The 24,529-nt window shown below is 45.9% G+C and overlaps 1 protein-coding gene across 1 annotated transcript in view; it reads right to left on the reverse strand.

Annotated features, from left to right (window-relative positions):
* Positions 1 to 24,529, reverse strand: part of LOC139226917 (carboxypeptidase D-like) — a 216,772-nt gene that overhangs the window by 77,212 nt on the left and 115,031 nt on the right. Inside the window, exon 15 of the mRNA XM_070858009.1 lies at positions 8,687 to 8,787. Within this exon, the coding sequence (XP_070714110.1) occupies positions 8,687 to 8,787 (101 nt within the window). The remainder of the gene's footprint in view (positions 1 to 8,686; positions 8,788 to 24,529) is intronic.

Genomic DNA, 24,529 nt, shown 5'->3' on the forward strand with positions numbered 1-24,529 from the left:
GATGGAATCAATTATTAAGGATGTCATAGCAGCGCATTTGGAAAGAGGTGACATGATAGGTCCAAGTCAGCATGGATTTGTGAACGGGAAATCATGCTTGACAAATCTTCTGGAATTTTTTGAGGATGTTTCCAGTCGAGTGGACAAGGGAGAACCAGTTGATGTGGTATATTTGGACTTTCAGAAGGCTTTCGACAAGCTCCCACACAAGAGATTAATGTGCAAAGTTAAAGCACATGGAATTGGGGGTAGTGTGCTGACGTGGATTGAGAACTGGTTGTCAGACAGGAAGCAAAGAGTAGAAGTAAATGGGTACTTTTCAGAATGGCAGGCAGTGACTAGTGGGGTACCGCAAGGTTCTGTGCTGGGGCCCCAGCTGTTTACATGTACATTAATGATATAGACGAGGGGATTAAATGTAGTATCTCCAAATTTGCGGATGACACTAAGTTGGGTGGCAGTGTGAGCTGCGAGGAGGATGCTATGAGGCTGCAGAGTGATTTGGATAGGTTAGGTGAGTGGGCAAATGCATGGCAGATGAAGTATAATGTGGATAAATGTGAGGTTATTCACTTTGGTGGTAAAAACAGAGAGACAGACTATTATCTGAATGGTGACAGATTAGGAAAAGGGGAGGTGCAACGAGACCTGGGTGTCATGGTACATCAGTCATTGAAGGTTAGCATGCAGGTACAGCAGGCGTTTAAGAAAGCAAATGGCATGTTGGCCTTCATAGCGAGGGGATTTGAGTACAGAGGCAGGGACAGTTGTACAGGGCCTTGGTGAGGCCACACCTGGAGTATTGTGTACAGTTTTGGTCTCCTAACTTGAGGAAGGACATTCTTGCTATTGAGGGAGTGCAGCGAAGGTTCACCAGACTGATTCCCGGGATGGCGGGACTGACATATCAAGAAAGACTGGATCAACTGGGCTTGTATTCACTGGAGTTCAGAAGAATGACAGGGGATCTCATAGAAACGTTTAAAATTCTGACGGGTTTAGACAGGTTAGATGCAGGAAGAATGTTCCCAATGTTGGGGAAGTCCAGAACCAGGGGTCACAGGCTAAGGATAAGTGGTAAGCCATTTAGGACCGAGATGAGGAGAAACTTCTTCACCCAGGGAGTGGTGAACCTGTGGAATTCTCTACCACAGAAAGTTGTTGAGGCCAATTCACTAAATATATTCAAAAAGGAGTTCGATGTAGTCCTTACTACTAGGGGGATCAAGGGGTATGGCGAGAAAGCAGGAATGGGGAACTGAAGTTGCATGTTCAGCCATGAACTCATTGAATGGCGGTGCAGGCTCGAAGGGCCGAATGGCCTACTCCTGCACCTATTTTCTATGTTTCTATGTTTCTATGTTACCGTTTAAGCGATATCAAATCGGCGGCAGCGTTAAATTTTTCTGATCTTCTGCCATAAAGTGTGGCCGTCCTTAGCAACGGCATGGCAAGGATCGATTCTGGCGATTCTGGAGGTCAAGGGTCATCATGACATGCGCAGAAGAGGAGACAGAGAGATAGGGAGCTCAGAGGCACTGAAATTGTTATGTATAGAAGAACTCCACGAGGCTGAGTACTGTAAGCTAAACTTAGTGTGACCTTAGTCTTCTTTATTCCAAATCCAGAGTGCCTAAACAACATGGCAGCCAACCTTTTATACTGGCTCTGCACATGTGTGCAGGTGACCATTAGGACTCCAACAGTCGCGCCCTCTGGTGGCAAGTATTACATACATAACAGAAAGTGTGTGTGGCTGTGGTGTGTGCTTGCTTGGCTGTTGTGGGAGGCACGACGGTGATTCACCAACAGCAAAAAGCCTACTAAGCACCAAGAACATAGTTGGCACCGAGTTTTTGTCCAAAAAATAACATATAAAATGGAAGGGATGGAGGAGACCCTGGAGCTGGTAGCCAGGAGCACTGGTGGCAGAGGGCTCCCAGTGGTCCTGGATCACCGCAATGCACTCCAAGGTGACGCACCCCCATTTCCAACCACATATGAGAGCAGGCAGCAACATCTTGCTTATGGCTCGGAGCACGTTCCCACCACAGGACCATCCTCTCCTGTATCCGTCCAAGCAGCGCTTCGGCCGTCCCCCCAAACCCCCCCCCCCCCAAATAAAGCATCGCCTGAGGAGCACCTCAGCCAGGCGGCTTGAACTCAAGAGGGGAAGAGGAAGGGGTAGAAATGGGGAGGCGAAGGGGGGGGGGGAGGGGAGAAGGGTTGGGGGTTTGTACAGAAATACTGATGATTTCAGACTAATGTTCGAGGTTAAATGTTTTTATTCAACAATACCTTGCAGCACAATTGGCTCAGATGGCTGCACCATTACACGCTGGTGAATCCTTAACAAAGGGTATAATCACACTTAACTTCAATCAACATAAACTTTAACTGTCACCAAGGTGATGTGCACCATTAATGTATGACCTGCACACGCAGCAGTGTGTCAGCCTTGGAAATAACACCAACATTCTTTCAGGCAAAGCGATCATTGATGAGCTCCTGGCATAAGGCTCTAACATAAGAAATAGGAACAGGAGTAGGCCATACGGCCCCTCGAGCCTGCTCCGCCATTCAATAAGATCATGGCTGATCTGATCATGGGCTCAGCTCCACTTCCCTGCCCACTCCCCATAACCCCTTATCGTTTAAGAAACTGTCTACTTCTGTCTTAAATTTATTCAATGTCCAGTTTCCACAGCTCTCTGAGGCAGCGAATTCCACAGATTTACAACCCTCTGAGAGAAGAAATTTCTCCTCATCTCAGATTGAAATGGTCGGCCCCTTATTCTAAGATCATGCCCTCTAGTTCTAGTCTCCCACATCGGTGGAAACATCCTCTTTGCATCCACCTTGTCAAGCCCCCAACATAATCTTATACGTTTCGATAAGATCACCTCTCATTCTTCTGAATTCCAATGAGTAGAGGCCCAACCTACTCAACCTTTCCTCATAAGTCAACCCCCTCACCCCCAGAACCTACCTAGTGAACCTTCTCTGAACTGTCTCCAAAGCAAGTATATCCTTTCGTAAATATGGAAACCAAAACTGCACGCAGTATTCCAGGTTTGGCCTCACCAATACTTTATATAACTGTAGCAAGACTTCCCGACTTTTAAACTCCATCTCCTTTGCAATAAAGGCCAAAATACCATTGGCTTTCCTGATTACTTGCTGTACCTGCATACTATCCTTTTGTGTTTCATGCACAAGTACCTCCAGGTCCCGCTGTACTGCGGAACTTTGCAATCTTTCTCCATTTAAATAATAACTTGCTCTTTGATTTTTTTTCTGCCAAAGTGCATGACCTCACACTTTCCAACATTATACTCCATCTGCCAAATTTTTGCCAACTCACTTAGCCTGTCTATGTCCTTTTGCAGATTTTTTGTGTCCTCCTCACACATTGCTTTTCCTCCCATCTTTGTATCGTCAGCAAACTTGGCAACGTTACACTTAGTCCCTTCTTCTAAGTCGTTAATATAGATTGTAAATAGTTGGGGTCCCAGCACTGATCCCTGCGGCACCCCACTCGTTTCTGGTTGCTAACCAGAGAATGAACCATTTATCTCGACTCTCTATTTTCTGTTAGTTAGCCAATCCTCTATCCATGGTAATATATTACCCCCAACCCCGTGAATTTTTATCTTGTACAGTAACCTTTTATGTGGCACCTTGTCAAATGCTGTCTGGAAGTCCAAATACACCACATCCACTGGTTCCCCTTTATCCATCCTGTTCGTTACATCTTCAAAGAATTCCAGCAAATTTGTCAAACATGACTTCCCCTTTATAAATCCACTTTATAAGAGTAAGAAGTCTTGCTGCCACTATATAGGGCTTTGGTGAGACCACACCTAGAGTAACTATGTATAGTTTTGGTCTCCTTATCTAAGAAAAGATACACTTGCAACAAAGTTTCACAAACTGATTCCTTGATGAAAGCTGTCCTATGAGGAGAGATTTAGTAGAATGGGCCTCTATTCTCTGGAGTTTAGAAGACGGAGAGGTGGTTTTATTGAAATGTCTCAAATTCTTAGAGGGCTTGACAGGGTAGAAGCTGACTCCCCTGGCCAGAGAGTCCATTTGGTAACCGAGGCGAGATGGGCCTTCCCGAGACCGGTGCAGAAGTCCCGCCCCGACCGTGAAATTCCGGTTACCCCCCTCCCCCCCCCCACAGGAAGTGGGATGCAATCCCACTTCCCATTGGGGTGGATCAAGGGGCGCCACGCGGGCTGGTGCGGGAGTGTCACGCGGGCTGGTGCGGGAGTGTCACGCGGGCTGGTGCGGGAGTGCCACGCGGGCCGATGTGGGAGTGCCACGCGGGCCGGTGCGGGAGTGCCACGCGGGCCGATGTGGGAGTGCCACGCGGGCCGATGTGGGAGTGCCACGCGAGCTGGTGCGGGAGTGCCACGCGGGCCGATGTGGGAGTGCCACGCGGGCCGATGTGGGAGTGCCACGCGGGCTGGTGCGGGAGTGTCACGCGGGCTGGTGCGGGAGTGCCACGCGGCCTCTCCGCACAGCGCTGAGGCATTTCAATGCCCCTCCCCTCCCATTAAAGTGGAGGGATGCTGCGAACTCTGCAGGCCCTTTGAAGGCCTCCACTGGGCCACCAGGGCTAAGGGGTGTACTGAGCCGGAATGTTGGGCTGCACGATCGCAGCCCGGACCGCGCGAAAGGAGCAGCCAATGGCCCAACCGATAAGTGCGGGGAAATAAAAGATGGCAGGCAGGCAGGATACCTCCCCTTTAAGGTTTGCCCTGCGATGGGTGACCTGCCCAGTTCGCGATTCGCGGGGCGGGCTGGAAAGGGGTCACCGCCTCATGGCGATGACGTCATCCGCGGAGGCGCAGCGGCCGGGAGCACTACTGGCCAGGACACGGCTCTACCGGTTTTTGCACCTCTACTAACTCCCGCCCAATTTCACGGGAGACGGTAGCGATCCTGCACCGGTGTTGAAGAAGCCTTGGCGAGTTGCTGCAGGGCATCTTGTAGATGGTACACACTGCAGCTATGATGCGCCGGTGGTGGGGGGAGTGAATGTTTAAGGTGAAGGATGGGGTGCCGATGAAGTGGGCATTTTACAAAGCGATTTTCACACCTACAACAACAACTTGTATTTATATAGCGTCTTTAATGTAGTAAACCATCCTGGTGCTTCACAGGAGCATTAACAAAATAGGGCATCGATCCACATAAGGAGATATTAAGGAAATCTTAGTCAAATAGATAGATCTTAACAACAATGACTACTTTTATTTATAAAGTGCCTTTAACGTAGTAAAATGTCCCAAGGTGCTTCACAGCAGTGTTATACGACAAAACAGATAAATTTGACACTTAAGGTGCATGTTAAAGCAGGAGAGAGAGGTAGAGAGGCAGAGAGGTTTAGGGAGCGAATTCCAGGCAGCTGAAGGCACAGCCGTCAATGGTGGAACGATGAAAATCAAGGATGGGCAAGAGGCCAGAATTAGAACAGGGCAGAGGTCTCAGAGGGCTGGAGGAGCATGTTGAGCTAGACAAAAATGCTTGAACAAAGAGCTTAACACATTGATTGGCAAAAAGATTTTAACTGATCAGCATGAGTGAGGCAGTACACTGCCCAGATGAATAAATCCAGACTTTTGCAAATAATCCAAATGTTTAATTCATTTAACAATTATCATTTAACAGGCACAACAATCATTAGAAAAGATAGAGAAGGGATGTGTGCCTGGAGATATTATACTTTTAAATGCTTTATTCTTCATTTAGTTATTCATTTAGGTGGGCGACTGTACTTTTGAACTGTAGTCAATGTTGTAATGCAGGGAACTGCAACAGCCAATTTGCGGGCAATAAGGTCCCGATAACAGTAATGTGATAAATGACTAGATGTGCTGCTTTTAGTGATGTTAGCTGAGTGATAAATGTTGGCCAACACACCTCTAGAACTTCCTCTGCATTCAAATGATGCCATGGGATCTTATATGTATACCTGACTAGGCAGACATTTCGGTTTTATTTCTCATCTGAAATACGGCACCTCCAGCTGTCAGTCTAAATTATGTTGAAGTCTCTGGAGGAGTCTTAAACCTACAACCTTCTGAGTGAGAGACAAGGGGGATACCACTGAGCCAAGGCTGACACCTGCTCCAACATGCTGTCCCAAAGGAGGGTTGGAGACATGTGCGTTCATGGTTCTTCACCCATGTTCTCTTCATTGCAATTGTGCTGGAGCGTGGAGTTGTTCAGTGACCCACTTGTGCAATGCGTGTTGGGACAGCCCCATCTTGTAACAGTCTCCTCCGTCTCCTCCCACTGGAGGGAGAGGGGACACGCAACATCCCACAGCTGAAACAGGCAGTGAGCAGAGGCATTGGAAGTGCTTGGAACAACAGAATTACTGAGGGCCGCAGGTGAAGTAGAGGGAATATTCCCAGGACCTACCACTGCCGTAGAAATGATAGTGTCACTCCAACATTAAACACATTCAAACGGCTGCTCACTAAACATCGACTACACCATCAGTCGATGTGTTGGTAAAGAAATGTCATAAAATTAAAGGGTCCCTTTTTTCATTTATATCTGAGGGAGTAATGTGAGTCAGAACTGTTAGTGTATCTCTCAAATGTGACTTTATTGCACCAAATAAACTGTACACCTGTTCCGATTGCTCTTCATAGAAATCGTGCCGTAATATTAGTAACGAGCAACAACAATAACTTGTATTTATATAGTGGCTTTAACGCAGTAAAATGTCGCAAGGCACTTCACAAGAGTATTATGAGATTTAAAAAATTGACACCAAGCCGCATAAGGAGAAATTAGGGCAGGTGTCTAAAAGCTTGGTTAAAGAGGTAGGTTTTAAGAAGCGTCTTGAAGGAGGAAAGAGAGGTAGTGAGGTGGAGCGGTTTAGGGAGGGAGTTCCAGAGCTTGGGGCCCAGGCAACTGAAGGCACGGCCACCGATGGTTGAGCGATTATAATCAGGGATGCTCAAGAGGGCAGAATTAGAGGATCGCAGATATCTCGGGGGAGTTGTGGGGCTGAATGAGATTACAGAGATAGGGAGGGGTGAGGCCATGGAGGGATTTGAAAATAAGGATGAGAATTTTGAAATCGAGGCGTTGCTTAACCGGGAGCCAATGTAGGTCAGTGAGCACAGGGGGTGATAGGTGAGCGGGACTTGGTGCGGGTTAGGACACGGGCAGCCGAGTTTTGGATCACCTCTAGTTTACGTAGGGTAGAACGTGGGAGGCCAGCCAGGATACATTGAGAGCACATTGATATCAAATTCCTTTGTTATTTTAATGAAAGTGCTAACCTGAGATAATAAAAGGAATCTCATTCAAACATGTTAATGTGCTTCATACCAATATCTTGCCACAAGATTACAACCCAAGTTTCTCTTTAAGTATAAAATGAACCGATTTAGAAAAGAAATTAAACTCTTATGCACAACGATCATTTATAATTAGAATATTTAGGCTTAAGCAATAAATGTTGATGACACTGTTGGAACAGTGGATGGGAGAAGCGAATGAGCTCAACAGGGTGAGGGAGCTGAATGATTGCCCTGACCTGAAATTAGACTCTCACCCGAACAGCCCTGGAGTTCATGACAATGCCTGTACTCCCATCCCATCTCAAGCCAGTTTGTCCAATGATGCTATCACTACCCACTGATTAGCATCATAGAATGGTTACAGTACGGAAGAAGACCATTCGGCCCATCGAGCCCGTGCCAGCTCTCAGATAGTCCCACTCCCCTGCCCTTTCCCCGTAGCCCTACAATTTCTTTTCCTTCAGATACTTATCCAACTCCCTTTTAAAAAGATAAGATTGAGTCTGCCTCCACCACCCTTTCAGGCAGCGCATTCCAGAGCTTAACAACTCGCTGCATAAAAAAGTTTTTTCTAACATTGGCAAAAGAACCAAAGGCAATCACCTTAAATCTGTGTCCTCTGGTTCTCGACTCTTCTGCCAATGGGAACAGTTTCTCTCTATCTACTCTACCCAGACCCCTCATGATTTGGAACACCTCTATCAAATCTCCTCTCACAGTGTCAGCTGAGACTCAGTGGATAACACTCTCGCCTCTGTGTCAGAAGGTTGTGGATTCAAGTCCCACTCTAGGGACTTGAGCACCAAAATCTAGGCTGACACTCCAGTGCAGTGCTGAGGGAGCCCTGCACTGTCGGAGGTGCCGTCTTTAAGATGAGACATTAAACCGAGGCCCCGTCTGCTCTCTCAACTGCACTTAAAGATCCCATGGCACTATTTTGAAGAAGAGCAGGGGAATTATCGCCTGTGTCCTGGCCAATATTTATCCCTCATCAACATAACAAAAAAGATTATCTGGTCATTATCACATTGCTTGTGAGCAAATTGGCTGCCGCATTTCGCACATTACAACAGTGACTACACTCCAAAAAGTACTTCATTGGCTGTAAAGCACTATATAAATGCAAGTCTTTCTTTCGCTCTCAGATTTTGCTTATGCAAAAGTGTTTTTTTTTTAATTGAGTAAGAAACACAAAAAGGCACATTGAAGTAAACTGTACTTTAACGTGGTTCGATTTTGAAACAGGCTTCTTTTCAGAATGATCAGATAAAATCGTTTTCGAAAAGAAATCCAGAAAAAGCAATGGGTCGCATTGCCAGCTGTGTCATTTGACCTTTCAGTGATCGTCTTCCTACCTCATTGCCATGCATGTTTCCAATGTATTTCACCTCAGGGATCCCCACAGTGTGCTGGCTGGAGTCCTTCCCTGAGATTGCAAGTACCCAGAGATCTTTCCCTGCAGGGAACCAAATAATTAAGCAATTTGAGTGAATGAGACAGGATGACAGAGACACGAAAGCCCAGAATGTGAAGCCAAAGATTGATTCTTTGGTGCAATATGATCTGTACTGACACATTCAAATAGGAGCTGAGAGAATGGAGTGTATCCGAGAGTACAGTTAACTAAACTGAAAGGGCATCCCCTGGAAAAATGACTGGCAAATCTTTTTTGTTCATTTATTTATGATAAAAATCATGCCAAAACATACCACCATTCCATCATTTTTGATGAAAATGATTGCCGCCTCTTTCTTCTGGTACATTCCCCATCCCAAACAAAATAAGGTTTTCCAAACATTTTATCATGTAGGCACTGCACCTTTAAAAAAAAGACTATCTGGATTTTCGGCTCACTTGTGCCTCTGTTAGCTCCCCGGAGGGGCGGTAAACCGTGTTTCTAGGCGATACGGTGGGCGTCCAGCTTTTAACGCCATCTCCTACAGGCACACCGATGCCTGGACTGCTCTGGAGGCAGCCTTCAATACTCCCCTCAACCGAATTCATTGTGGTGTGCTGCATGTTGCACAGCTTGGCCATCATGAGGGGCCAGGCATTGCCAGTGGGGGTTGCAGGCCCACCTCAGGAGGAGGATGATGAAGAGGAGCCTGGCGAGGCCCCCATTGGATAGCCACCCCATCCACGGGGGAGGCAGCGTGGAGATGCTGCTGGACCAAGAGTCGCACGTCACCAGCTCGTAATGGATCGGCTCTCCTAAATGGAGGAAACTGAGGGATGGAGCTAATACTGGATACACTATGTGCCCCCCAAAAGACACATCTCCGGTGAAAGTTGGAATGATGCACAAGACACCAATGTCAAACGATGAATCACAAATTTTACTGCAACAAAGTAACAAAAGCTCCTCCGACCAAAATAAAACCATACAATAGACAACATTATGTTCCAGGGCACTGAGCAACAGTGCAGTTCCTTAAATCAATAAAACATTTTTAACGCCGTGATTTTCGGCTTGGGGGCAAAGATTTCCTTGTGTGTTGCCTGATTTTGCAACCCGATCATGGAACCTCATTGTTTGGGATGGGGAATGTGCCAGAAGAGAGAGGCACAAACCTTTTCCAGGCGGTATCTGCACCGTCCCGCCACCATTACCGCCCTGAAATCTCAAAAGCCAAAAATCCAGCCACTGCACTTATATAGCACCTTTCACGGACCTCAGATATCCCAAAGCGCTCTACAGCCAATGAAGTACTTTTGAAGTGTAGTCAATGTTGTAATGTAGGAAAAGTGGCTCCCACAAGCAGCAATGTGACAATGGCCAGATAATCTGTTTTTGTTATGTTGATTGAGGGATAAATATTAGCCTGGACACTGGGGATAACTCCCCTTACGTCCCCACCTCAATGCATTTTGAGCTCGGCACGATGCTGAGCTCTTTTTCCGCCGCCTTCGCCTCCGTGCCCACTTCTTCGGCCAGGAGTCTTCCCCCTCATAGCTGACCCTTTCTCACACTTTCAGAATTCTCACTCTATCTGGACCCCTCCCTCTGGCCTCTTACCCACTCTAGATTTTTTCATTCCAACCTGCAACGAGACATCTGCCATCTCAATTTCTCTGCTCCCCTCACTCACTGCAACCTACCTCCCTCTGAACTTGCAGCACTCCGCTCGCTCAGATCCAACCCCAACCTTGTCACTAAACCTGCTGACAAGGGTGGCGCTGTTGTTGTTTGGTGAACCCACCTCTACCTTGCAGAGGCTGATCACCAACTCTCTGACACCTCCTTCTACCTCCCCCTGGACCACGACCCCACTACTGAACATCAAGCCATCATTTCCCAGACCGTCAACTGACCTCATCTCCTCTGGAGATCTTCCCTCCACAGCCACCAACCTCATGGCTCAACCGTGGCTAACAAGGGAATTTAAGGATAATGTTAAATCCAAGGAAGAGGCATATAAATTGGCCAGAAAAAGCAGCAAATCTGAGGACTTGGAGAAATGTATAATTCAGCAGAGGAGGACAAAGGGTTTAATTAGGAGGGGGGAAATAAAGTATGAGAGGAAGCTTGCTGGGAACATATAAACTGACTGCAAAAGCTTCTATAGATATGTGAAGAGAAAAAGATTAGTGAAGACAAACGTAGGTCCCTTGCAGTCAGATTCAGGTGAATTTATAATGGTGAACAAAGAAATGGCAGACCAATTGAACAAATACTTTGGATCTGTCTTCATGAAGGAAGACACAAATAACCTTCCGGAAGTACTAGGTGACAGAGGGTCTAGTGAGAAGGAGGAACTGAAGGAAATTCTTATTAGTCAGGAAATTGTGTTAGGGAAATTGATGGGATTGAAGGCCGATAAATCCCCAGGGCCTGATAATCTGCATCCCAGAGTACTTAAGGAAGTGGCCCTAGAAATAGTGGATGCATTGGTGATCATTTTCCAGCAGTCTATCGACTCTGGATCTGTTCCTATGGACTGGAAGGTAGCTAATGTAACACCACTTTTTAAGAAAGGAGGGAGAGAAATCGGAGAATTATAGACCGGTTAGCCTGACATCAGTGGTGGGGAAAATGGTGGAAGCAATTATTAAAAATGAAATAGCAGTGCATTTGGAAAGCAGTGACAGGATCGGTCCAAGTCAGCCAGGATTTATGAAAGGGAAATCATGCTTGACAAATCTTCTAGAATTTTTTGAGGATGTAACTAGTAGAGTGGACAAGGGAGAACCAGTGAATGTGGTGTATTTGGACTTTCAAAAGGCTTTTGACAAGGTCCCACACAAGAGATTGGTGTGCAAAATTAAAGCACATGGTATTGGGGGTAATGTATTGACGTGGATAGAGAACTGGTTGGCAGACAGGAAGCAGAGAGTCGGGATAAACGGGTCCTTTTCAGAATGGCAGGCAGTGACTAGTGGGGTACCACAGGGCTCAGTGCTGGGACCTCAGCTATTTAAAATATACATCAATGATTTAGATGAAGGAATTGAATGTAATATCTCCAAGTTTGCAGATGACACTAAGCTGAGTGGTGGTGTGAGCTGCGAGGAGGATGCTAAGGGGCTGCAGGGTGACTTGGACAGGTTAGGTGAGTGGGCAAATACATGGCAGATGCAGTATACTGTGGATAAATGTGAGGTTATCCACTTTGGTGGCAAAAACACGACAGCAGAATATTATCTGAATGGCGGCAGATTAGGAAAAGGGGAGGTGCAACGAGACCTGGGTGTCATGGTTCATCAGTCACTGAAAGTTAGCATGGAGGTACAGCAGGCGGTGAAGGCGGCAAATGGCATGTTGGGCCTTCAAAGCTAGGGGATTTGAGTATAGGAGCAGGGAGGTCTTACTGCAGTTGTACAGGGCCTTGGTGAGGCCTCACCTGGAATACTGTGTTCAGTTTTGGTCTCCTAATCTGAGGAAGGATGTTCTTGTTATTGAGGGAGTGCAGCGAAGGTTCACCAGACTAATTCCCGGGATGGCAGGACTGACATATGAGGAGAGACTGGATCGACTGGGCCTGTATTCACTGGAGTTTAGAAGAATGAGAGGGGATCTCATAGAAATATATAAAATATTGATGGGACTGGACAGGTTAGACGCAGAAGAATGTTCCCGATGTTGGGGAAGTCCAGAACCAGGGGACACAGTCTAAGGATAAGGGGTAAGCCATTTAGGACTGAGATGAGGAGAAACTTCTTCACTCAGAGAGTTGTTAACCTGTGGAATTCCCTACCGCAGAGAGTTGTTGATGTCAGTTCACTGGATATATTCAAGAGGGAGTTAGATATGGCCCTTACGGCTAAAGAGATCAAGGGGTATGGAGAGAAAGCAGGAAAGGGGTACTGAGGTGATGATCAGCCATGATCTTATTGAATGGGGTGCAGGCTCGAAGGGCCGAATGGCCGACTCCTGCACCTGTTTTCTACGTTTCTATGTATGTTTCATAGTTCTCCAACCCCGCACAGCCCTCTTCTACGTCCTTCCCAAGGTGCACAAACAGGCCTGCCCCAGTAGACCCATTATTTCAGCCTGTTCTTGCCATACAGAACTTATTTCTTCCCATCTCGACTATTTTTTCTCCCCTTGTCCATTCTCTTCCCACCTATATCCACAACTCCTCCGACGCCCTCCGTCACTTTAACAGTTTCCAGTTTCCTAGCCCCAATCGTCTCCTTTTCACCATCCAGGTCCAATCCCTCGACACTTCCATACCCCACCAGGATGGCCTGAGGGCACTCCGCTTCTTCCTCGAGCAGAGGCTAAACAAGTCCCCATTCACCACCGCCCTCCTCCGCTTGGCTGAACTTGTTCTCACATTCAATAACTTCTCCTTTAACTCCACTCACTTTCTCCAAATTAAAGGTGTTGTTATGGGAACCTGCATGGGTCCTAGCTATACTGCCTTTTCATGGGATTTGTGCAACATTCTTTGTTCCAGTCCTACTCGGGTCCCCGCCCTCACCTCTTTTTCCGGTACATTGATGACTGTATTGGTGCCGTTTCCAGTTCTCGCCCTGAACTTGAAAATTTCTTTCACTTTGCATCCAATTTCCACCCTTCCCTCACCTTCATATGGTCCATCGTCAATTCTTCCCTTCCTCGACTTCTCTGTCACCATTTCTAGGGATAGGCTTTCAACCAGTATCCACTATAAGCCCATTGACTCCCACAGCTACCTGGACTACACTTCCTCTCACCCTGCATCCTGTAAAAACTTCATTCCATTCTCCCAGTTTCACCGTCTTCATCGCATCTGCTCTGACGATGCCACCTTTCACACTAGTGCCTCTGACATGTCTTCCTTTTTCCTCAACCGTAGATTCCCCATCCGTCGTGGTTAACATGACCCTCGAGCGTGTCCGTTCTACTTCTGCATCTCTGCTCTCACCCCTTCCCCTCCCTCTCAAAAGCACTACTGCGTTCCCCTTGTCCTCACCTGTCACCCCACCAGCCTTCGCCATTTCCACCGCCTCCAGCGTGATTCCACCACCAATCACATCTTCCCCTCCCCTCCCCTCTCAGCGTTCCGAAGGGGCCGCTCCCTCCGCGACACCCTGGTCCATTCCACAGTCACTCCCAGCAGCCCCCCACTTCCCACAGCACTTTTCTGTGCAAGCAAAGGGGATAAAACACCTGCCCTTTTACCTCCTCCCTCCCCACTATCCAGGGCCCCAAATACTCCTTCCAGGTGAAACTTGTACTTCTTTCAATTTAATATACGGTAAGAAACGTGGTTGCAGGGTGGCCAAGACTGGGAATTAAACATACAGGGGTATCTGACAATTCGGAAAGATAGACAAGAAGGGAAAGGAGGTGGGGTAGCTCTGTTAATAAAGGATGATATAAGGGCAGTTGTGAGAGATTATATTGGCTTTAATGAACAAAATGTTGAATCATTGTGGGTGGAGATTAGAGATAGTAAGGGGAAAAAGTCACTGGTGGGCGTAGTTTATAGTCCCCCAAATAATAACTTCACGGTGGGGCGGACAATAATTAAGGGAATAATGGAGGCATGTGAAAAAGGAGCAGCAGTAATCATGGGGGATTTTAACTTGCATATCGATTGGTCAAATCAAATCGCACGGGGTAGCCTGGAGGAGGAATTCATGGAATGCATACGGGATTGTTTCTTCGAAGGGAGCAAGCTATCTTAGATCTGGTCCTCTGTAATGAGACAGGAATAATAAATGATCTTCCAGTAAAAGATCCTCTTGGAATGAGTGATCACAGTATGGTTCAATTTGTAATACAGATTGAGGGTGAGGAAGTAGTGTCTCAAACGAGCGTACTATGCTTAAACAAAGGGGACTACAGTGGGATGAGGGCAGAGTTGGCTAAAGTAGACTGCGAACACAGACTAAACGGTGGCACAATTGAGGAACAGTGGAGGACTTTTAAGGAGCTCTTTCATAGTGCTCAACAAAAATATATTCCAGTGAAGAAGAAGGGCGGTAAGAGAAGGGATAACCAGCCGTGGATAACCAAGGAAATAAAGGAGAGTATCAAATTAAAAACCAATGCGTATAAGGTGGCCAAGGTTAGTGGGAAACTAGAAGATTGGGAAAATTTTAAAGGACAGCAAAGAATGAATAAGAAAGCAATAAAGAAAGGAAAGATAGATTACGAAAGTAAACTTGCGCAAAACATAAAAACAGATAGTAAAAGCTTTTACCGATATATAAAATGGAAAAGAGTGACTAAAGTAAATGTTGGTCCCTTAGAAGATGAGAAGGGGGATTTAATAATGGGAAATGTGGAAATGGCTGAGACCTTAAACAATTATTTTGCTTCGGTCTTCACAGTGGAAGACACAAAAACCATGCCAAAAATTGCTGGTCATGGGAATGTGGGAAGGGAGGACCTTGAGATAATCACTATCACTAGGGGGGTAGTGCTGGACAGGCTAATGGGACTCAAGGTAGACAAGTCCCCTGGTCCTGATGAAATGCATCCCAGGGTATTAAAAGAGATGGCGGAAGTTATAGCAGATGCATTCGTTATAATCTACCAAAATTCTCTGGACTCTGGGGAGGTACCAGCAGATTGGAAAGCAGCTAATGTAACGCCACTGTTTAAAAAAGGGGGCAGACAAAAGGCAGGTAACTATAGGCCGGTTAGTTTAACATCTGTAGTGGGGAAAATGCTTGAAACTATCATTAAGGAAGAAATAGCGGGACATCTAGATAGGAATAGTGCAATCAAGCAGACGCAGAATGGATTCATGAAGGGGAAATCATGTTTAACTAATTTACTGGAATTCTTTGAGGATATAACGAGCATATATAGATGTGTACTGATGGATGTGGTGTATTTAGATTTCCAAAAGGCATTCAATAAGGTGCCATACAAAAGGTTACTGCAGAAGATAAAGGTACGCGGAGTCAGAGGAAATTTATTAGCATGGATCGAAAATTGGCTGGCTAACAGAAAGCAGAGAGTCGGGATAAATGGGTCCTTTTCGGGTTGGAAATCAGTGGTTAGTGGAGTGCCACAGGGATCGGTGCTGGGACCACAACTGTTTACAATATACATAGATGACCTGGAAGAGGGGACAGAATGTAGTGTAACAAAATTTGCAGATGGCACAAAGATTAGAGGGAAAGCGGGTTGTGTAGAGGACACAGAGAGGCTGCAAAGAGATTTAGATAGGTTAAGGGAATGGGCTAAGGTTTGGCAGATGGAATACAATGTTGGAAAATGTGAGGTCATCCACCTTGGGAAAAAAAACAGTAAAAGGGAATACTATTTGAATGGGGAGAAATTACAACATGCTGCGGTGCAGAGGGACCTGGGGGTCCTTGTGCATAAATCCCAAAAAGTTAGTTTGCAGGTGCAGCAGGTAATCAGGAAGGCGAATGGAATGTTGCCCTTCATTGCGAGAGGGATGGAGTTCAAAAGCAGGGAGGTCCTGCTGAAACTGTATAGGGTATTGGTGAGGCCGCACCTGGAGTACTACGTGCAGTTTTGGTCACCTTACTTAAGGAAGGATATACTAGCTTTGGAGGGGGTACAGAGACGATTCACTAGGCTGATTCCGGAGATGAGGGGGTTACCTTATGATGATAGATTGAGTAGACTGGGTCTTTACTCGTTGGAGTTCAGAAGGATGAGGGGTGATCTTATAGAAACATTTAAAATAATGAAAGGGATAGACAAGATAGAGGCAGAGAGGTTGTTTCCACTGGTAGGGAGACTAGAACTAGGGGGCACAGCATCAAAATACGGGGGAGCCAATTTAAAACCAAGTTGAGAAGGAATTTTTTCTCCCAGAGGGTTGTGAATCTGTGGAATTCTCTGCCCAAGGAAGCAGTTGAGGCTAGCTCATTGAATGTATTCAAATCACAGATAGATAGATTTTTAACTAATAAGGGAATTAAGGGTTACGGGGAGCGGGCGGGTAAGTGGAGCTGAGTCCACGGCCAGATCAGCCATGATCTTGTTGAATGGCGGAGCAGGCTCGAGGGGCTAGATGGCCTACTCCTGTTCCTAATTCTTATGTTCTTATGTTCTTATTCGCTGCTCTCGATGTGGTCTCCCCTACATTGGGGAGACCAAGCATAGATTGGGTGACCGCCTTGCTGAACACCTCCGTTCAGTCCGTAAGTGTGACCCTGAGCTTCCGGTCGCCTGTCACTTTAATTCTCCACTCCACTCCAATATCTCCGTCCTCGGACTCCTCCACTGTTCCAATGAAGCTCAACGCAAGCTCGAGGAACAGCACCTCATCTTTTGTTTGGGCACTTTACAGCCTTCTGGACTTAACATCGAGTTCAACAATTTCAGAGCATAACCTCTGGTCACCTTTGGCTCCCTCCCTCCCTATCTTATGTTTTTTTCCTTCTTTCTTCTCTCTCTTTGTCTATAATGGCAGCTGGTCATTACTACGCCATTCACACCCTATCCAGATTAACCTTTTTCTGACTTCCGTCATTACCATTTCAATTCAGCCATCATCCCTTTTGTCTCTCTAACCTCTCCTGCCTTCCACCCTATCACAGACCTTCCCTTTTGTTCTTTCTTCCCCTTCCCCTTTCAGTGCTTAAGAATCTGCTCTTTTCGAACATTCGGCAGTTCTGACGAAGGGTCGGCGACCTGAAACATTAACTCTGTTTCTCTCCCCACAGTTGCTGCCTGACCTGCTGAGAGTTCCAGCATTCTCTGTTTTTATTCCGGGGATAACTCCCCCTGCTCTTCTTCAAAATAGTGCCATGAGATCTTTTACATCCACCTGAGAGAGCAGACGGGGCCTCGGTTTAACGTCTCATCCGAAAGATGCCACCTCCGACAGTGCAGCACTCCCTCAGTACTGCACTTGAGTGTCAGCCTGGAATTTTGTGCTCACAGTGTCTGGAGTGGAACTTGACCTCACAACCTTCTGACTCAGAGACGAGAGTGCCACCCACTGACCCACAGCTGACACAATAGCAATGTCTGCAAATGTAAAAGTAATTAATTGGTTCTAGAGCACTTTAGGACATTTGGTGGACATGATAAGGGCTTTATTAGAAATCAATTAGTTCAGGTTCCTATTATTTTTAATGGCACACTTGAAATTCCAGCATTAAAAGTGCTTAAAGATGGGAACACGTCATGGTGATGTATTCCCCGACACTTACATCTGAGTAAGACCACATGCAGGTTTGTACTGGTTACAGTGTTGAAGTAGTTGTTTTTGTTCCTTTTAATGTCATCTCTAAGAATGGAATTAAAGGTCATTTGAGCACCTTCGAATTTATTTTTTTTAATTTAAAATCAAATTTGAGTATTCTATAATCTAGCTTTCTTTTATCCCCTGACAAGCTTTCGTGGATAAGCTATTATTTCTAAGTGTCAGATATTGGGAGTGGGCGATGCTTTGTGCAGCTCACCATATATCGGTTTATTACCATAACAAGGTCAAACATGACATGCATATAGAACACGGACTGCCTTTCGTACAATGCTAGTGTGGCTGGTGAGATTGTCTTCCCCATAGTGTTAATGCCATACTGCAGTCATACTTCTTCCCAATCTGTCACTTCCCAAGGACAGTAATGTCCCCTGATAAACTCAATATGACAAATATTAACAAAGAGTGATAGTAAACTGTAGATAATCCCTGCACTGCAGTCATTGCAATTTATGCACAGTGACTGCATTCTGAGATAGGGAAGGCTGATAAATGTCCTACAAGAGACCCAGGCCTTTTATTTTATTGATGTTTCCTACCAATGTCAGTCTTGGCTGTGCATTAATAAATAACACAAAATGCCAACTCATGCGCTCATTTGTAGACAAAGGAAAAGACTCCAGTGAAAGGTAATTTGGCACAATATGGTGTTCTCCAAACTGACCAATGCAAATCAACTAACTCTTAATATCAACACAGATTTTTTTTCCCCCTTGAATGTTAGGGATGAGTTCTGAAGCACATTTGGATTGGGACATTTTGGATTTATTGCAGAAAAGTTGCACCTGGAGCTCGGTTTAGATGAATGAGGTTTGGATTGTCTGTAATGACACTGCCCTCTCAGGTGGATATTAAAGATCCCATGGCAATATTTGAAGAAGAGCATGGGAGTTCCCCCTCGGTGTCCTGGCCAATATTTATCCCTCATTCAACACCACTAAGACAGTTATCTGGCCATTGTCCTACTGCTGTTTGTTGGACCTTGCTGTGCATCCATTAGCTGCCGCATTTCCTACCTTACAACAGTAACCAGACTTTGAAAGTGCTTCATTGGTTGTAAAGTGCTTTGGGGCATCGTGAGGTTATGAAATGCACAATATAAATGCAAGTTCTTTCTTTCTTACCTTTCTTTTGACCGTGTAGAGTGGGAGGTATGGTTTCCTCTGCACATGTGCACTGTTGCACCAGCACTTACAGACATGTCACATAATTAAAGAAAAACGTATTTGCTAAACTTGGCAGGTTTACAGTAACAGTCTGTTACAGGGATGTGATGCTTGTAGTCTTCCTGTGTCACACAAGTTTGTATCGAGGAGCCTCAGGGACTATATTTATAGTTTGAAAACTGTGCTCCCATTGTTCTTCACATGTTGGAGCTTGCCGACACTAACAGATCTTGTTGTGTTGATTCAGGATGAATCTACCAAGGATGCAACAGCCCTTTTAGATGTTCCTCTCCCCCCATCTCTCGGCCCTTAAGAACATAAGAAATAGAAGCAGGAGTTGGCCTTTGGCCCCTCAAGCTTGCTCCTCCATTCAATAAGATCATGGCTGATCTGATCCTGGCCTCAACTCCACTTCCCTGCCCGCTCCCCATAACCCTTAACTCCCTTATCTTTCAAAAATCTGTCTATCTCCACCTTAAATATATTCAATGACTCAGCCTCCACAGCTCTCTGAGGTAGAAAATTCCAAAGATTCACGACCCTCTGAGAGAAGAAATTCCTCCTCGTCGTTTTAAGTGGGCGGCCCCTTACTCTGAATTCTAAAGTAAGACAGGACAAACCAACACATCAGAGCTAGAAGTGCAGTCGGACTGATTTACCCAGACTTTGAGGGCCAGATTGCCTGGGCTCAGGGGCTGCAGTTTGGGCCCTTGATTTTTTTTTAACCTTTACACATAGAGCAAATTCACCATCAAAATGTTTGTGCACCTCGATGTTTCTTGTGCCTGGCACACTTCGCACAGAAGTCCGGGAGGAGCTACATTACCGGTTGTGACAGTATCCCCTTGCCCCGCCCCATGGACTGGCGGGCTGTCTGTTCAAGTTGTCGAGTCTATGCCTCTTCTGCCCCAATATGGGAGGGCATTTTCCAGTTAAACACTAATGATGGGAATACGTCCTGCGATGCATTTCCTGTCACTTGCATCTTACCAATGCTGGGTGCTAGAAATGCCAAGTGTTCCTGGCATCCAAGGCAGCAGGAGAGGGGATGGGGCGGTGGAGACGAGGGGTGTTAATAGTCAAAGGGCCGCCTTGTCTAATACAATCGATGGCGAGGCGAGAGGTTGAACATTTTACATGCATTCTGCTGGCAGTGCCTGCCATGTTATGTGGCCAGGGCCTGCCCAGTTTGTTCGACTTACTGTGATCCCAGGAAATCAGCCGGGTTCAGAGAGGCAGAGTCCTGGAGCAGACAGATGTCCCACCCTGCCAAAACTGTGTTGCTGCTGGAGCCAAGTTTGCAATGTATGAATTGCAGAGGTATCTACCGGTCACGTACTGTGGGACCTACTTTTTCTGCCTCGCTTTCTCCAATTTTCTCACATACCTGTAGGCAGTGACTCATGCCAGCGTATGATTCTACCAGTGCTGCCAGCCCTGAAGTGCCTCATCCAAGTGAAAACACTTCATACATTAGCCTAGACAGTGATAGCCAGTGGGTGATTTGATCATTGGGGAAACACGCCTAAGTCACCCAAGTCTACACACAGCACATTTTCAACAGGGAACACCGACAGTGATTTTGCCTCTTGCTAGAGACAGGGAGCCCTGCGTTATCTTTTACGTGGCATATACTGCGTATTAAACTGCGTGCCCCTTGGCATTGTGCCATACCAGTGGACGAGTACTAAAATGCTTCTTCCATGTGGTGTTTTAGCCAAGATGCTAATTCATTTAAATATCATCATCATAGGTAGTCCCTTGAAGTCGAGGAGGACTTGCTTCCACTCTAAAAGTGAGTTCTCAGGTGATTGAACAGTCCAATTTGGGAATTTGGGAATTATAGTCTCTGTCACAGGTGGGACAGACAGTCGTTGAAGGAAAGGGTGGGTGGGACTGGTTTGCCATTTGAATAAATGGATCAATGTCTCTGATAAGATAGAGAGGGGGATTTCAAACAAATGCAAATGCTTGGCCATTATTGTCCCACAGAGTAATTTCAGGGCCTTTTTAGATAAAGAGAACAGTAAGGTACACAGAGGCCTTGTATATAACGTACTTCAAACCAGAGTCAAATATAATGGCATCGTCACCAAATACTTTGAGATGCTGGTTTTACTTGGGGATGGCAGGTATACCTGCTGGTACACCTTATTAGCCACAGTACAGAATGAAAATGAAGAACAGTATTTACTGCACCGGTTCAGGAGAAAGGAAGCAAAGTGCGAATAGCAGTCACAGATTTAGCAAATCATAGGTTGGTGTTAGCTTGTAGAATGCCTTCCTCTACTCTAGGCATTGTACATCAAAGAGAAATGATACCTGACAGGGTTTGTGCTTCTGGATCAGTTGGAAGGATGTAGTCCATGCACTGCAAGGGATGCCCTTGATGTGAACTCAAGACTTCAAGCTTCCTCTGTGCTGAGTAATTTTGGGGAAGCACTACCCAGATAGGGGTCTTGCAAAAATATGTCTCCAAGGGGTCAGTATCGAAGTGTATGGGCCATAATGGGACAGAGAAAGCAAACAAGGAACAGCACTTTCAGGTTATTGTTTGCAATTCATTCTCAGGATGTGCGTGTCACTGTCTAAACTGACATGTATTGCTCTGAAACTGAATTGCTTGCTAAGCCACTGCAGACGGCAGTTAAGAATCAACCACATTGGGAGGGACTGGAGTTATATATAGGCCAGACTGGGCAAGGACAGCAAGTTTCCTTCCCAAAAGGACATTAGTGAACCAGTTGGGTTTTTAAGGATAATCCGACAGCTTCAGGGTTACTTTTTCTTAAACTGATAGCAGTTTATTTTGAATTTCCAGATTTTTGTTGAACTGAATTCAAATTCTCAATGGTGGGATTTGTAGTCACATTCTCTGGATTGTCAGTCCAGGACCCTGGATTACCTGTCCAGTAACGTAACCATGACATGCCAAGATAGGCTAGGGCAGCAGGACAAGAGAACACAGGATCAAACTTGTGATGGGCAAGTTAAGGATAGATGCTGGGAAGTATCTCTTTCCACAGAGGGTGAGCAACAGTTGGAATGAGATGCCAAGAAGGGTGGTTGAGGTCAAGACATTAGAGTCACTTTGGAGATGTGTTGTAATGAGAATACATTACAAACTATAATGGATTGGTATTCTTGAAAGAGGGCAGACCAAATAGGTTGATGGACTCCCTCCATCCAAACCTATCTTACGAAGAAAGGAACAACCATGAGGTGGTGTCGGAGAGTTTTGGATGGTTGCATTTTTAGGTTCCAATTTATATTGTCTATTGGTCAGCAAGCAGCCTGGGGACATTTCCTCCACTGCCTCTGTGCTCTCAGAATGTTTGTCCAATGTCCAATTTCCTCCAGCTAAATATTGGAAAGATCAAAGTTGTTGTCTTTGGCCCCTGTCAAAACTCCCCGGCCACTGTGTCAGGCTGAACTGGAATGTTTGCAACTTCAGAATCCTGTTTGACCCTAAGCTGAGCTTCTTACCCCATTTCCTCACAAAACCACCTATTTCCCCCTCCGTAACACTGCTCACCCCCGCCCCAACCTCAGCCCACCTTCCACTTTTGCGCTCACCCATACTGTTGTCATCTCCAGACTCAACTATACCAATGGGCTGGCCTCCCATTCATCACCCTCGTATACTTTACCTCATTCAAGACTCTGCTGCCTGTAGCCTAAGCTACATCAGGCTCACTCATCACCCTGACCTCGCTGACCTACACTAGCTTCTGGTCTTCCAACATCTTAAGTTTAAAATTCTCAATTTTTTGTTTAAATCCTTCCGTGCTTCACACATCTCCCTCTCTGTAACCTCCTCCAGTTTTACAACCACTACCTCCTGAACTCTTTGTTCCCCTAACTCTGGCCTCTTGTGCATCCTCGCCTCTTTCTCCCCATCATTGGTGGAAGAGCCATAAGCTGCCTAGGCCCCAAGCTCTGGAATTCCCTCCCTAAATGTATCAGCCCCTCCAACTCCCTCTCTTCCTTTAAGAGCCTCTTTAAAATCCACCTCTTTGATCAAGCTTTTGACAACCCTTCCCAATTTCTCCTTCTTTGGCTTGGCGTCCATTTTTGCCTTAAACCTCTGAAGAGCCTCGAGATGTTTTATCCTCATGTTATAGGCACTATATAAATGCAAGTTGTTGCTGTTGACAAGGATGACAGTGACCTACCCACCAATAGCCATCACCCCTCTGCTCACGTACACTACTGTAGTGATACTTCAAAATCTTGCTCTTTGTTTCGCTCAGCAATCCAAGGTCCGATCTGAGAAAAACACTCGCTGTGCAATGTGGTTAAATATGCAATGCAATTATTAATGACTTTTCATAAGGCCCTCAAGATAGTTACATTGGTTGCTTTGCTCCAGCTTCACAAGCATTTTCTGCTCCTTCTACAAGTATAAAAGGAGTATAAAAGTAGAGAAGTCCTGCTACAACTGTATAGGGTATTGGTGAGGCCACACCTGGAGTACTGCATACAGTTTTGATCTCCGCATTTAAGGAAGGATATACTTGCATTGGAGGCTGTTCAGAGAAGGTTCACTAGGTTAATTCCGCAGATGAGGGGGTTGACTTATGAAGATATGTTGAGAAGATTGGGCCTATATTCATTGGAGTTCAGAAGAATGAGAGGTGATCTTATCGAAACATATAAGATAATGAGGGGGCTCGACAAGGTGGATGCAGAGAGGATATTTCCACTCATAGGGGAAACTAAAACTAGGGGACATAGTCTCAGAATAAGGGGCCGCCCATTTAAAACAGAGATGAGATAAATCTGTGAAATTCTCTGCCCCAGAGAGCTGTGGAGGCTGAGTCAGTGAATATATTTAAGGCGGAGATAGACAGATTTTTGAGCGATGTGAATAAAGGGTTATGGGGAGCGGGCAGGAAAGTGGAACTGAGTCTATGATCAGATCAGCCATAATCTTATTAAATGGCGGAACAGGCTTGAGGGGCCAAATGGCCTACTCCTGCTCCTATTTCTTATGTTCTTATGTTCTTTTCTCCTGTGAGCGATGCTAGAAAGCTTAAAGTCGATAGTGCCCAATAACAGGCGGGAAATGGTTGGTACATTAGACTCACATGTGAGAAGAGAGGGGCCCGAGGAATATCCTAAATTCATCCTTGGGCCTCACTGAAATACATTTGGTGAGCTGCAGGTACAGTCGGACTTCCTGTCATAGCTCGACGGTCTGGGCCCTTTGAATATGGCCTGGTTTGGACATCAAGCCTTCTCCCAGGTAATTCCAGGGAGGGGAGAAGCAGGGGAGCCAGCAGTAGGCTGCAGTGTTAATGTGGAGGCAGGAGGAGCGCACCTGCCTCCACAGCGAGGTAAGTTCAAATAAAACTTACCTGCCAGTTTCTTCGGCGGCCCCTTTAAGGCCCCCTGGTTG

Source organism: Pristiophorus japonicus, chromosome 16 (genome assembly GCF_044704955.1).
Source record: "Pristiophorus japonicus isolate sPriJap1 chromosome 16, sPriJap1.hap1, whole genome shotgun sequence".
NCBI lineage: Eukaryota > Metazoa > Chordata > Chondrichthyes > Pristiophoridae > Pristiophorus > Pristiophorus japonicus.